The sequence below is a fragment of the Chlorocebus sabaeus genome, chromosome 4 (genome assembly GCF_047675955.1).
Source record: "Chlorocebus sabaeus isolate Y175 chromosome 4, mChlSab1.0.hap1, whole genome shotgun sequence".
NCBI classification, from domain to species: Eukaryota; Metazoa; Chordata; class Mammalia; order Primates; family Cercopithecidae; genus Chlorocebus; species Chlorocebus sabaeus.
In genome coordinates, this window is record NC_132907.1 from 62193444 (window position 1) to 62209722 (window position 16279).

General features: G+C 37.3%; 1 protein-coding gene across 3 annotated transcripts in view; it reads left to right on the top strand.

Moving 5' to 3' along the window:
- Positions 1-16279, top strand: part of ZFR (zinc finger RNA binding protein) — an 88163-nt gene that overhangs the window by 60159 nt on the left and 11725 nt on the right. For 2 of the 3 annotated variants that reach the window (XM_007961301.3, XM_007961300.3), the window contains 2 exons: positions 4643-4740; positions 5600-5695. In XM_007961301.3, coding sequence (XP_007959492.1) covers positions 4643-4740; positions 5600-5695 — 194 coding nt within the window. The remainder of the gene's footprint in view (positions 1-4642; positions 4741-5599; positions 5696-16279) is intronic. The other variant, XR_005238020.2, reaches the window with a different exon arrangement.

The following is a 16279-nucleotide window of genomic DNA, read 5'->3' on the forward strand; positions in this document are numbered from 1 at the left end:
TTTAGGGACTATTCTGTAACATTTTCAGAGCTTCAAAAGCTTTTAAGCTGAAAAGCATGATCAGTGTCTGCAGTATGTTGGTTCTGTTGTTTTATGGGTCAGATAAAATTTACTTTGTTTCCTTTCATGTTTTTATACATCTTGTTGAGTATGGAGTAACAGTCTACACTAATATTTCTTTGTGATACAGGTTGAGGAGGAAGAGGGTACTACATACTTAATATTAAAATTAATTTGTATAAAATAGCATCAGTAGTCTCTCAATTACTGTTTCTTTAAATTTGTTTTCTTAGAGCAATTTTTTTAAGACACTGGGCTTTTCACAACCCAGTAAAAGAACATTTTACCAAAAATGCCATTGGGAGATGTCTAATTTTACATACTTTGCATGTATACCATAATCAGATGATATTTATATCTTAAGCTTTGCATCTTAAATGAGTTTTGTGTAAAGGATTTTCTTATGTGAATATGAGTTTCTACTCAAGGTCTGGCCATGGGTGTCGCTGGAGAGACAGTTCCTGAGTCAATCTGGTCAGGTCATATACAGCATATGGGATTTGATAAAACTAATATGACATATTATAAATGTTGCTATATTTAGTGTAAAATTATAACCATTTAACTTTATTTCAGAATACATTTTGTTCAGTTATATTTATACTTAAATTTGTACAGTATCAAGCCATTTTATGTTGTAAAAGTCTAAAGTGAATAGTGTCATATTTGCAGTAAATTATTTGATAACCTATCCCTTCTAAAGGAAACAAAATTATATTTTTGTCTGACCCAGACTTGAGTTAGAATTATTGTTCTGAATTTCGTGAATATGACGAGGAAAATGGTCAGTCCAAAATGGAGAGATTTTGCTTCAAGACACTGAGCTGAAAAGTTGGATGTGTCAAAGTGTAGAAACATTGATAGTGTTCCTTGCTGCAGATAACTGCAGTAAACCATGTCTTTAGCTTCATTATGAAGATTGCTTCTTTCTTGCTGCAGAATAACGGTATGTATTCTCTCTCACTGCAGCTCCCAATGCTCTGTGTCTTAAAATCATTTAAAGCCTATAGCTTGCTTTGGGGAGTTAGTACAGGGGTTAAGGAAGGCTTTGCCGGAAGAACAATTGTGAATCATGAGAGTTACTACTTGCGCATTGTGTGGTAGCTTCTTTAATGCATAATGGTCCTTTTTAATACCAAAAATTATTTAATAAAGGAAATGATTACATTGTCCAAATAACTGTTAAACGCATGACAGATCTGTTTTATGATACTGTGTTTGACAGTTAAACATTAAGTAAACATTTAATTGACTTTAAGCTTGAAATGTTCAGAATGCTCTAACCCTTGCTACAGAATCTTTTCTGCAGCAAGTTAAGTATTGTGTGTGTTTTTTCCCACCTGTAGCTTATCAGGCCCGGTCCAAAGCCTTCTAACAGAGGGGATTGATCCTGTCAGGGGTTGCTGCCAAGACATCGGAAGGATTTTTGACCAAGGTTTTCAAAAGCTCAGTGTCACATCTGCCATTTGATAAAGGAGGGATTTTGGATGCAGAGCCTGGCATTTATTGTCCTTTGTGTGACTGTTTTGTTTGTTTTGTCTTCGTCTCTTCTAGAATTGAGCAGTGTTCACACTAGTTTTTAAATGGTTGAGTGGGTTATATATTTTACATGACCATGTTAATTTGAATTAATATATTCCCATTAACGTTTAATCATAAAATAGTGTGGACACAGCATGTCTTCTAATTGGTGATTAACCCCTTAAAATCTGTGAAATACATTCATGTAGAATAAGAATTAGCATTTTGTTTTTATAAATTAACTGGTTTTTGTTTTGCTTTGTTAACTGGGTGTTAGGCAACAAATATGATTTTAGCAGAATATATCTAAGGGGTTAATCTACTTGAAATAGAAAATGGGTACAAAAATCCACACTAAATTTAACAAAAATTTTCTACTTATAGCTGTAATTTGTTTTTAAATTGCAATAGGTATTAGCTGGGCGTGGTGGCGGGCGCCTGTAATCCCAGCTACTCGGGAGGCTGAGGCAGGAGAATTGCTTGAACCCGGGAGGTGTAGGTTGCAGTGAGCCGAGATTATGCCATTGCACTCTGGCCTGGGCGACAAGAGTGAAACTCCATCTCAAAGAAAAAAAAAATTGCAATAGGTGTCTTGGCATCTTTGAATTTATATCATGGATTAAAATTTCCAAAGTTATGAATACTTATGTGCAAAACAAAATTTTCTTGCATATTGGAGGAAATAAAATTGTGAATTAACATTAGAAATTTAGAAACATTTTAGAAAGAGATTGCACATTGTCACCTATTTGTATTCTAGCTTTAGCAAATGTAAGTAAATAAGGGACATAGAAAGAGGTCCTTTAGCATGTTATGCTACCGCTTTGGGGAAGTCAGCTTTTTCTTTTTTGTGTGTGAGGGATTTTGTTTTGTTTTGCTTTGTTTTGTTTTGTTTTTGAGACAGTTGCTCTGTCACCCATGCTGGAGTGGAGCAGCACAATCTCGGCTCACTGCAACCTCCACCTCCCAGGTTCAAGCAATTCTCATGCCTCAGCCTCCCAAGTAGCTGAATAGCTGGGACCACAGGCACATGCCATCACGCCCAGCTAATTTTTGTATTTTTGAGTAGAGATGGAGTTTCACCATGTTGGCCAGACTGGTCTCGAACTCCTGATCTCAGATGATCCACTTGCCTCAGCCTCCCAAAGTGCTAGGATTACAGGTGTGAGCCACTGCGCCTGGCCTTTTTTTCTTTTTTAAAACTTCATAGTTAGCTGTGCTTTCTTGTGTCCCTTTTCCTTATCTATTCCTAACAGAATAGTTCATTTCTTATGTTCAGGTTATTTCTAGGTTCAATAGTTGGTCTTACAAGTTTTGAAAGTACTAATATTTTGTCTTGATAGCTTCTTTTCAGCACCAAATTCCTCTTTTAGTGTTTATTCTCAAAATGCCACACAGTTTTCCTTGATTATCTGTAAGTCTTTCCTCTAAATATATCTTCTGAAAAATCTGTGGACACAGATTTTCATCTGATTACTTGAGGAGTAAAAAACTAAGAAAAAGAAACCTTAGAGAATGGAATTCTGTCAGTTTCAAAATATGTTTTTTATATGTCATCTACTCAAAATAAGAACAAGTTATCTTTTAAGATACCTGAATGTTTATAATGAGGTATGAGTAAGTTGACCAGAACTGCAACTAGTACTCTTAAGATAATTCACTTTTTCTTACTTTTATCATGCATTTTTTCTTTTGTCCATATTCATTTTATATACTCAGTTATTAAACTGTATTCTAAATGCCTCATAATTTCCAAAGGATTATTATATTTAATAGATAATATAATTTTTCTATACTGAGAAAATATACTATTTAAATCACTGAGAGCTGTGAATTAGATTGGAATAATTGCCATTTGCTTATTAATAGCTTGATTAGCAGATTTGCTGTTAATATACACATTTTACAGATGTTTAGATGGATATAAAGATAGCCCTTTGTCTACTTTTATGAATGACTTATTAATGTAAAGTTAACTTCTTGTCCTGGTTTAGTTTCATATATTCTCAAGTTTTGTGTAGCTCATTTATGTTTTAATTAGCTTAAAGACCCTACACATCTATCATCACAAGATGCTGTTTGTTGCATCTTTTCCACTCTTAATTCTGTTTAACCATGCTAGTTCCTATTCCCTGTTCTGCTTGCCTATTGTTTCTCTTCTATCATTTTTTGAAATACTTTATGGGAACTTTAAATTTTAAAGGGCATTTCATACTCTGATAACTAAAATTTTCCTGTGGAAGGAAGAGCATTAAACTTTTAGAAATGCCTGTTTTGGGCCGGGCGCAGTGGCTCACGCCTGTAATCCTAGCACTTTGGGAGGCCGAGGCGGGCGGATCACTTGAGGTCAGGAGTTAAAAAACAGCCTGGCCAACATGGTGAAACCTCGTCTCTATTAAAAATACAAAAAATTAGCCAGGCGTGGTGGTGCACACCTGTAATCCCAGCTACTTGGGAGGCTGAGACAGGAGAATCGCTTGAACCCAGGAGGCAGAGATTGCAGTGATCTGAGATGGTGCACTCCAGCCTGGGCAACAGAGCGACACTCTGTTTCCAAAAAAAAAAAAAAAAAAGAAATGCCTGTTTTGGGTTCTTCATTTTTTTCTGTAACTACAACTATTAAGCATTCTATATTTATCATCAGTTCTTTGTTATATTAGCTCCGGAATAACTTAGGACCATTTAGAGTACCGAACAAACTCAGTAGTTTATTGTACATTCTCATTTATTAAGGTGGATTTTTGTGTTCCCTCTTGTCTTGTTGTCTTTGTGCTAGTGCACTGTGTCCAGTAATCTTTCCTTCAAATTTCGTTTTGGTGGGTAGGGTTTATATTTCCAGAAATTGTTTATTATATTACTAAATTCAGAGTTTAAGTTAACCTTTCTTTTGTTCCTCATATTGGATTATGTAAATTTGTTGAAAGTATCTCCGTGGGTATATTAAAGTGCTGACAAACTCTCAAATGGCTCATGTGACACTGATGCTACCTTAAGGAAGTGTCTTGCTCACCTGGTCAAACACCCATTCCTCACTGCATTTTGCCAATTCAATCCATTTTAGATGTAACCTCGGGTATGGTGAAAGACCCACCGGACGTCTTGGACAGGCAAAAATGCCTTGACGCTCTGGCTGCTCTACGCCACGCTAAGTGGTTCCAGGTTCGGAACATCATTTTACTTTTTTCTTGTAGCCTTATGAGAGAGTAGTTCAGTACAACATGTTTAACTGTGCTTAAACATTTCAAAAGACTGCCCAAGCGATACTATTTTAAATATCAGAAAATATGTTAACATAGAAAGCTGGGTATGATGATCTGCATATTGCAGTTATTATTAATTTGACAATGAACCTAGGTTTGGGGAATGTTTTGTAGTTGGGGTTTTTTTATTTTTTATTTTTAGTGGCTATATTTAAAGTTGACTTGTTTAGGAACATCACATGTTTGTGTATATATATTATATTCCATAAGGCTGCAGATTAACTTTGCTTTAAATAATGGAATATGTGTTTAAAGCTTTGTGTATAGTTTTAAGATTTTTTTCCCCCTCTTTCTCTAAGTTAATAAGTGTAGGGAGTGAAAGGTGAGGAAGCAGCTGTTTGGTTTAGTGACTTTGCAGTCATGCAAAGGCACAGAAGGGAAACCAAACAGATTTCCTTAACCTTTCAGTCCCTAGACAAACTTTTTAGCTCTTTACTTTTTCTTTTATTTCTCATGTAGGCAGACTTTTTTTTTTTTAAGTTTACTGTTTTAAATGAACACAGGTCAAGGTTCACAGGGGATCAAGAAATATTATTCTTGTATAATCTGTTTACTTTGACCTAAATACCAGCTTTTAAATACTAACCCTGGCATAAAATACTGCTGTAAATGGCAGCTCATTGAACCCAATTTTAAGTGTGATTATTTTTGTTTTTATCTGAGCTTCCATTGAACGGTGGTATTTTAACTTTTTTTCATCAAGGGATATATTCAATATTTCTAAGATTAATTCAATTGGTTTTTGTGTTGCTCTCAAGGCTAGAGCTAATGGTCTGCAGTCCTGTGTGATTATCATACGCATTCTTCGAGACCTCTGTCAGCGAGTTCCAACTTGGTCTGATTTTCCAAGCTGGGTAAGTAGTATGTAACTGTACAGTATAAAAACATATAGGAAATAATTCTGCAGTTTTTATCCTCTCAGTTTACATATGATTATCAGCCTTATTTGCATTTACTAAATATAGTTTTTCTCTTCGGATGAAAAGTCCTGGGGGAGTCTTAGAATGTTTAATTTTCTCGAATGTGACTAATTAAAGATCTTCATTGATGCTTCTTTTTGTGTTTTTTTTCTTTTTGCTGTTTTCACAGTATTTTTTAAAAATATTACAGCATTTATTAGTTGGTTTTTACATATAATATACAAATGTATAAAGAAGACTGAAAAACTGTTAATCATCTTATGCAGGGACATTTTTTAAAGTAGTTTATGTCATTGGGAACTGTAAAAATTCAGAAATATATATAATTCAAAAATAATACAAAAAAATAGGAAATTCAGTAACACAGAAAGCTACAAAATAACCAAAAACCTTATTTAAAGGCAGATTATCTTAATCTCCTGTGATTTCTTCTAGGAGAAAAAAATTATACCTATTACAGTATATATTTCTATCTTTATGTACATTACCTTTAGAAACTCTGATTCCTGAAGAGCAAGAATTCAGATAGGGATTCATTTAAAAAAAAAAACAACCTATTGACTCCATAGTTGAATTAATGAGAGTGAATAGGCAAGATTACCTTAGTTCTCTCTCTTTTTTTTTTTTTTAATCTCTTTTAACACAAGCATGGCCTTGCTATCACAGTTTAAAACTGTAGTTTAAAACTTTTAACAAAGCTCATCTTAGAGTTCTTTGAAAAGGCAGTCACATCTACTACATTCTTTCTATGGACATGCCATACTCTATGGACATGCCATATTTTATTTAACTTATATTCATTTGATAGACATTTGGGTTTACAATCTTTTGCTATTAAATCCTTGTTATACCTCATTGTATATATTGTCAAGCTTTTGAGGGCAAAATAAATTGCTAGGGCTGAAATTTCAAGGTCAAAGAACATGTACTAACTAATTCTTCACCAGAAGGTTGGGTCATTGAAAATTTCAAAAAACTATTAGACTGATTATATTCTTTACACTCTCATAGGTCTGGGATATTATCACACTTCTTAATTAACAATATGATAGGCAAAATACGGTGTTCGCCAAGCACAGTGGCACACGCCTGTAAATCCCAACACTTTGGGAGGCCGAGTCGGGTGGATCACTGAGGTCAGGAGTTCAAGACTAGCCTGACCAACATAGTGAATCCCCATCTCTACTAATAATACAATTAGCTGGGCATGGTGGCGGGTGCCTGTAATCCCAGCTACTCGGGAGGCTGAGGCAGGAGAATTGCTTGAACTCAAAGGGCAGAGGTTGCAGTGAGCCGAGGTCGCACCACTGCACTCCAGCCTGGGCGACAGAGTGAGACTCTGTCTCAAAAAAAAAAACTAATTTAAAAACTATGGATAGATAGATCAAAGATCAACCAGTCATGGTCTAGTGGCTCATGCTTGTAATCCCATTATTTGAGAGGCCTGAGGCAGGAGGATCAGTTGAGTCCAGGAGTTGGAGACCAGCCTGGACAACAGGGTAAAACCCTTTCTCTAGAAAAGATGCAAAAATTAGCCAGGCATGGTGGCATGTGCTTGTGGTTTCAGCTACTGGAAAGACTGAAGTGGGAAGATCTGTTGAGCCCAGGTCAAGTCTACAGTGAGCCGTGACTATGCCAGGGCACTCCAGCCTGGGTGACAGAATGAGACCTTATCTCTTTTTTTTTTTTTTCTTTGAGACATATCTACAAATGATATTTTGCCTTTCCGATACTTTTTTTTCTATTTTAATTAAAAAATAATTCTAGAGTAACAAATACGGAATAAAAGAAATACTGCTTGACATGTATGGTATGTTCCTGATTGTACTGAAAATGTTCTGGTCTATAAAGTATATTAAGCATAACGGTATATAGCCTTTTATTTGAGATATTTACTTGTCATGTTGAATTATCAGTCTTTTTCCAGTTTAAGTAAGTTTTGAATCAGTAAAGGAAGTTGAACTTTTATCACACAATTTTTTAAGTCTTATTAACATGAATGTATAGTTTTTCTCCTTCAACCTGTTAATACTGTGTAAATAGATTTTTCATACTGAGCTACCTTTGCATTCTGGGAATGAGTCTTCATACATATGAGAAAAGTGTTTTAGTTTGTTTAGGAATTTCTCAGTGACATGAAATAAATATTTTAGGTTTTGTTTCTGTGCTCTTTGTCAAATTTGGAAGCAGTGATCATTAACTCTGTAAAAATAATTTAGAAGCTTTTCTTTAAACTCTGAAGCAGTTTTAGTAGTATCAAAACTTTGTTTCTTGAAAGTTTATAAAAATTGATATGACATCATCACTTCCCAATTCCTTTTAAGGGAATAGTGTTTTCTCAATTTCTTCTATTGTAATTAGTCTCTCTCTTGTGGTTAATTTTGGCAATTTATATTTCCCTTAAAAAAATCAACCCATTCAATAGAGTTACACTATTTTAGGATTTTTAAAAATGTTTTTGTATCTTTATTCTTTCTCTCTCTCTCTCTGGTTTGTTTTTTTTTTTTGTTTTTTTGTTTTTTGCTTGTTTGTTTGCTTTTAATTCTTCTTTGTGTCATTGATTAGACTAGCCAGTAAAGCATTTGCCAGATGGGAGCAAAATTACAATGTGGGTGTTTTAGTATTTAGGTGTTTGGAATTTATTCGATTCTTAATAGATTTTAAATACAGTAATTTGTAGGCATTGTATAGCTTCAAATTTATTTATTTATTTATTTTATTTATTTTTGAAATGGAGTCTCTTGCTCTGTACCCCAGCCTGGAGTACAGCGGTGCTTTCTTGGCTCAATGCAACCTCCACCTCCCGGGTTCAAGCGATTCTCCTGCCTCAGCCTCCCACATAGCTGGGATTACAGGCATGCACCACCACGCCTGGCTGATGGTATTTTTAGTAGAGAGGAGGTTTCACCATGTTGGCCAGGGTAGTCTAGAACTCCTGACCTCGAGTGATCCGCCCGCCCCGGCCTCCCAAGGTGCTGTGATTACAGGCGTGAGCCACCGCGCCTGTCCCAAATTTTTAAAATGTATGGAAATACAAGCATTGTACGTCATCATCCTGCTTCCTGCTTGCTTAGACTTTGGTTCCCTCTACCCACCCAGGGTGTCCTTGAAGCTATCTCTGTTGTTGTAAGTCCACGTTTTGTTACTTGTATGAATAGACTCTCAAGACCACTGCGTCTGGGCCACTCTTGCAGTCTAGATTTTCAGCACTGCAGATTGGTCCTACCCAGGCCTTCTTTGAGTCACCCATGCACTTCACAGGGTGTTTTCTTCTTTGAGGGTGGAAAGCCATAAGAACTGAGAAGAAAAGAGAATGCACAGGTCAAAGGAATTGAAGGAGCATTGACCATGGCAAGGGAAATGATTGTGAAGAAAGTCAAAAGTGAAAAAAGCTGCTAGCTGATCTTTGAAATCATTTACATATAACAACAAATACATTAGTATTTTGGTACTTTTTAAATAAAAACACCAAAATGTCAGTATTTTGACATTTAAAATTCGCTCCTCGTATTGTATTCTTTAGGCAGTGCTTTATCTGTTTTACTGCTTTTTTGTCTCCTCAAAATCAGCTCTATTGTAATCCTCATTAATAATTTATTACTTTACGAGTTTATCTTTCTATATTTATTTTCCTCAGGATTTTCTGTTATTATTTTACAAACTTCTTGAGTTGGATGCTTGATTCACTGATGTATTCTGTAGTTATAGAGGTTTTAAAGCTGCAATTTAAAGATGAACACAAAGTTTTGACTGTATAGGTAATGCTTTGTAATTTGTTTTCATACTATCTTTAAGCCAACAGTAGTTTTGAGGGAATTTTATTTTCCCACCCTCTCCCTGAGACAGTGTTGCTCTGTCTCCCATGCTGGAGTGCAGTGGCTCAACCTCAGCTCACTGCAGCCTCCACTTGCCGGGTTCAAGCAATTCTCCTGTCTTAGCATCCTGAGTAGCTGGGATTACAGGCGTGCGCCACCACACCCAGCTAATTTTTGTATTTTTTAAGTAGAGACGGGATTTCACCATGTTGGCCAGGCTGGTCTTGAACTCCTCACCTCATGATCTGCCTGCCTCAGCCTCCCAAAGTGCTGGGATTACAGGCGTGAGCCACGGCGCCCAGCCCAGGGAATTTTTATATTCTGCTTGGTTGAAGGAGGTTTGCTTTTATTTTTGTAAATAATATCTAGTTTTTATGGCATTGTGATTCAAGAAATGTAGTCTGCTATTTGCAATTTTTTTAATGTAATGTGTATTTTTGTTGCCTAATATATGTTCAATTTTTATAAACTATGGTTATTTAAGAGATCTGCTCTCAACAAGGTATAATATATACCTCTTAATTTTTGAACTTCATCAGTCATTTTGTTCCTTTTTTTTTTTTTTTTTTTTTTTTTTTGAGACCGAGTCTCACTGTGTCACCCAGACTAGAGTACAGTGGTACAATCTCAACTCACTGCAACCTCCATCTCCTGGGTTCAAGCGATTTTCCTGCCTCAGCCTTTCGAGTAGCTGAGATTACAAGGGCACACCACCATGTCTAGATAATTTTTGTGTTTTTAGTAGAGACGGGGTTTCACCATGTTGGCCAGGTTGGTCTCAAACTCTTGACTTCAAGTGATCTGCTCCCCTCGGCCTCCCAAAGTGCTTGGATTATAGGTGTGAGCCACTGTGCCCAGCCCTCAACTTCTTACTGAGTAACCTGAGCGTAAGGAAGGAAGGTTGTTGTTGCTGTCTCCAGTGGCAGAGATGGAAGATAACATCCGTGTAAGTGGATCTGTACAGTTCAAACTCAAGGGTCACCAAATAGAGTCCCACATATCTCCTGCCATCACACATAACAGCCTCCCCGACACTAAAGTAGTATGTTTGTTACAATTAATGAACCTACATTGACCTGTGACTATCACCCAGAGTCCCTACAGAATAGATTTTTATCTCTAGTTTTCATGCTACGTTCCACACAAGTACAAAGATGTCATGCAAATCTGTTCTCACCTTTTTTGATAACTCTTCTTTTCCTTCCCCTGTGAGAGATGATTGGATGATTGCTTATGAAAAGGAGTAGGATTTGGCTACCCGCAGCCTTGTTAGCAAATGTAGGCTGTACTCTCCTGTGTCTTTATCAGATAATACTGTGGCACTCCAAATGTGATGGATTTTATTGCCACCCCTTCAGTTTCAAGTTTCAACCCAAGAATGGACTCCTGGAGCTTTTGTCTTTGCAGGGTTTGCTCCGTTTGTTTCCTGAACCTATTTTACCATTTCCTTTCACTACCAATTTATATTCCCCGGAACCAAGAGAGCATTTGGGTATGTGAAGCTAATTTGAGGTTCTATGAAGTTTTTTTTTTTCTCCTACCTCTTACTCCTTTGGAAGATCTTACCTTTATTTTTTCTTTAATCTGCATTTTAGCCAAACGCATTTATTATTGGAAATAATTAGATGTGAATAATTACCATTTTTCTGCTCTTTCCTGATTTCTTCTGTTCTTTCCTGGTTTTCAACGTGTTCAGGATAGCAAATTCTAGTGTTTTTCTTTTCTCTGCTGAGAGAGAAGATGGTCAGATGGAGTTTTTACTTTTAGGAAAATTTCTTCTGGAACTGCTTATAATGTGATTCATTTTACCTTTCTCTAAATTGAAAGTGATTGGTGAAATTTTGGGGATTTGTTGAATCAGCTGTCATCCCCACCCTCATCTCTCTGGAGAGCCAAGTTAGAGAGTTGCCTAAGCAGGGTAAACACTCTGTTCTTCAGGAATGTTCTCTGTCACTGGCCTTTTCCTCTGTTTGATTCAAGCGATTACATTTTTTCTTGAAAGGCAGTAGTGTGTATATTGTATCATTTGTTTTTGAAACAGGGTCCCACTCTGTCACCTAAACTGGAGTGCAGTGGAGCAACCCTGGCTCACTGCAACTTTGAACTCCTGGGCTTAAGCATTCCTTCTGCCTGAACATTCCTAGTGCCTGTGACGACAGGCACATGCCACCACACCTGACTAATGTCTTTATTTTTAGTAGAGATGAGATCTCACTATGTTGCCCCATCTGGTCTTGAACTCCTGGGCTCAAGCGATCCTCTCACCACGGTCTTCCAAAGTGCTAGGATTATAGGCATGAGCCACCATGCCTGGCCCTAATATATTTCTTAATCATGTTTTGGAGGCAAGAGATCTTCAGGTTGGGTCTGTGCTATTGCCATAAACAGTAGTAACTTTTTTTCTTTTATCAAATGAATTTGAAATTCTTATGAACTGTATTATGTTTAATTTTATTTAGCATTCAGATTACTTACTTTGAACAAATCCTTAAGTAACAATGCCTGCTTTTGTGGCCTTTCCTTTACCACTGCAATGAGGATTGAAAATGGTGTTCTGCCTTCAAATTAGTTGTTCTTTTGTCATGAAACTATGGTGATAAAATAAAGAAAATATAGGTAGAGTTCTGTTGTAATGTTGCTCTGACATCAGAATTGCTGTGTGCTATCTAAACCTTTACAATAGTATAATTGCAGTAACTTACAAAAGGCATGTAATTTTTTAAATGTTTATTACAGGCCTAGCACAATGGCTCCTACCTGTAATCCCAGCACTTTTAGGAAGCTGAGGTGGGAAGGTCACTTGAGGCCAGGAGTTCAAAACCAGCCTTATTTGTATAGCAAGACCCTATGTCTACAAAAGACAAACTTAAAAATTAGCCGGATGAGATGGCGCATACCTGTAGTCCCAGCTACTCAGGAGACTGAGGTCAGAGAATCACTTGAGCCCAGGAGTTTGAGGCTGCAGTGAACTATGATTGCACCACTGCACTTCAGCCTGGGTGGCAGGGCAAAACCATGTTTGTCTGTGTGTCTGTCTCTTTCTTTCTTTCTCTCTCTCTCTCCCCCCACCCCCTTCTGCCCCCCACCCCCTCTCTCCCTCTCCCTCCTCCCTCCCTCTCTCTTACTCACACACAACACACACACACACACACACACACACACAATGTTTATTATATATTTTATTTCTAAACAATGTCTTATGATGAGTGTTTCAGCAAAAAAACCTGTTATTGAGGTGGTCACAGTGGCCCATGCCAGGTACTCAAGAGACAGGCAAGAGGATCTTTTGAGGCCAGCCTGGGCACATAGCGAGACCCTATCTCAAAAAAAACAAAATCTGCCACAGTATTGATGAATGTTGAAAACAGTATGCTAGGCCGGGCACGGTGGCTCAAGCCTGTAATCCCAGCACTTTGGGAGGCCGAGACGGGCGGATCACGAGGTCAGGAGATCGAGACCATCCTGGCTAACACGGTGAAACCCCGTCTCTACTAAAATACAAAAAAAATTAGCCGGGCGAGGTGGCGGGCGCCTGTACTCCCAGCTACTCGGGAAGCTGAGGCAGGAGAATGGCGTGAACTCGGGAGGCGGGGCTTGCAGGGAGCTGAGATCCGGCCACTGCACTCCAGCCTGGGCAACAGAGCCAGACTCCGTCTCCAAAAAAAAAAAAAAAAGAAAAAAGAAAACAGTATGCTAAGTGCAAGAATCCAGGCACGCAGAAAGTCCCATGTTGTGTGATTCCATTTATATGAAATATCAAGAATATATAAATCCATAGAGACAAGTTGCTTAATGGGTAAGGGGGTTTACTTTGGGGTAATGGAAATGTTTTGGAACTTGATATGTACAACATAGTATAATAATGCTGCTGAATTATTCACTTTAAAATGTTTAATGTTATTTTTTTTGAGACAGAGTTTCACTCTGTCACTCGGGCTGGAGTGCAGTGGCATGATCACGACTAACTGCACCCTCGCCTTCCCAGGCTTAAGTGATCCTCCTAACTCAGCCTCCCACGTGCATAGGACTATAGGTGCATGCTACCATGACTGCTTAGATTTTTTTTTAAATTTTTTGTAGAGGTAAGGTCTCACTATGTTGCCCAGCCTGGTCTGAAACCCCTGGATCCAAGGGATCCTCCCAACTTGGCCTCCAGAAGTGTTGGGTTTATAGGTGTGAGCCACCATGCTTGACCAGTTTTTTTGTTTTTTGTTTTAAGAATGATATATCAAATGTAAAGGAATCATTCTCAAAGAAAGGTGGAGAAAACTGCTGTAATTATTCTTCCTGCCCAAATACCAGTTGAAATACATTAACATTTCTTTTCACATATTTTACTGGCTTTCAGAGGTATTTGTAAGTAATACAGATTTTAGTGGTGGTGGTTTGTACTAATAGTTCTCCTGGCTGTTGCTGATAGAACCAACAGAGTTCTAAAATGATAGGACACTGACATCGCAGGACAAAGAACAGTCTCAGCTTACAAAAAAATCCGCAAACGGCACATGAACATGAACTAACTCAGTGTTTAGATAACCCCTAACAAAAATCATCTATTTAACTGTATGCACACCCCCAAATCACTAAAAGCTGTAAGTAAACCTTTTCCCTGCAAGACGTGACCATTTTTATTAAGACTTTCATATATTTCACCATATAAAATAAAGTGCTGTGAGTAAATACATTACAAAAATGCAACAACCTGCAAATGGGCTTACAAATCAAAGTCTGTTGTGCATGTATCAATAGTGATCCGTGTCAACTAGACTATGTAAGTGGCTTTTGTATATACAATTGCCTATTGTTATGGTATTCATAAAATCCTATTTTAAGAGCATAAACATCTTAATTTGTAAAATGGGAATGATAGTCATATCTACCTTCAGAATGTGATAATAATGATTAGAATTGGTTAATATTTGTGAAGACTTAGAGCATCACTTAGCGAGGATAAGCACTCAGTAAGTGGTAGCTATAATGAAGAGGATAACTGCTACTACTATTATTCAGCCAGAGCTCCTAGTGCTAGTGATTGTTTCTAGTTTTGTTACAAATTAAGAGCTGGGCAGAATTTTTTTTTGTGCTTTCGTTATGTAGTAGTAGCCGTATTGTAAATCTTAGTACTGCCATTGCTGGGCTAATTAATGTGTATCTTTGAAAATTTTGTGGCCAGGTGCAGTGGCTCACACCTGTAATCTTAGTACTTGGGGAGACTGAGGTGGGCAGATGACCTGAGGTCGAGAGTTTGAGACCAGCCTGACCAACATAGAGAAACTCCTATGTCTAAAATACAAAATTAGCCGGGCGTGTGGTGGCTTATTCCTGTAATCCCAGCAACTTGGGCGGCGGAGGCAGGAGAATCGCTTGAATCCGGGAGGTGGAGGTTGCAGTGAGCTGAGATTGCGCCATTGCAGCCTGGACAACAAGAGTGAAACTCCGTCTCTTGTTGGGGGAAAAAAAGTTTTGGTACAGTTTGTCACTTGTGCTTTAAAGGAAAATTTTACTGGTTTACACTCCCACCAATGAAAGTGCCTGTGTTACTGAAATCTCATCAAGTGGCTTTTTTGTGTTTTTAGTAGGGACAGGGTTTTGCCATGTTGGGCAGGCTGGTCTCAAACTCCTGACCCCAGGTGATCTGCCCACCTTGACCTCCCAGAGTGCTGGGATTACAGGTGTGAGCCACCACACCCGCCGGCTGCAGTGAATTATAATCACACCACTGCATTCCAGTCTAGGAAACAGAGTAAGACCCTGTCTCTCAAAAAATAAATAAAAAGCAAATATTACAGTGGAGTGCAGTGGCGTTCACTTGTAGTCTCAGCTACTGGGGAAACCAAGGTAGGATTACTTGAGCCCAGGAGTTCACACTCAGCTGCAGTGTGCTATGATCGTGCCTGCGAATAGCTACTGCACTCCATCCTGGGCAACGTAGCGAGAATGTGTCTGTAAAAAAAAAAATTTAAAAATTTTTTAAAGCAAATATTATAATCCTTGATTTTTTGAATCATTTAATATGGGGATCTTTTTCTATCTCCAGTTATAATAAATCTTAATAAGTTACTATCTTATATAATTATAGCTACCAAGACCCTTTACATTACAACCTGAAGTGTTGTAATCCTTAATTTGATTCTATTTATTTTTGATATTATCTTTTTACTTTTGAATTATATTCTTCCATTTTCATTGCTCTTTTAACTATAGATATCTGCTTGGAGAACAGCTATGTTCTTTAGAAAATTAATATGTTTTAATTGCTTACTTTGTCAGAGACAGGTAGTTTACTTAGTTTTATTGTGTGTGTTTAAGTATATTGACTTTTGTGTTCCATAAATAATTCATTTCTTGACTTTTAATTAATTTCTGCTTTTACCTGCTGATATAAATCAGAAATGCCTCATTCTTAAAAGTCAGTCAATAAACAGATTTTGAAAAAGCTTTGAGTCACTTGAAACACATTTTTATGTCTTGACATACCTGAACTATAGCTGATTATTTAATCTTCACTTTTCTCATAACATTTGCTAAAAGTACTCAGTAAAAATTTGAAGCATTTATCGAAAGCTGCGTATTTTATGACTTCAATTTTGTGTTTTAATCACAACATCAGTATTTTGCTAATTATTACTCTTGGTTTATTTTATCACTGAATTGTCAGGATTAATTCTCATATTCTTTCCAAAATCATTCCATGTCATAATCA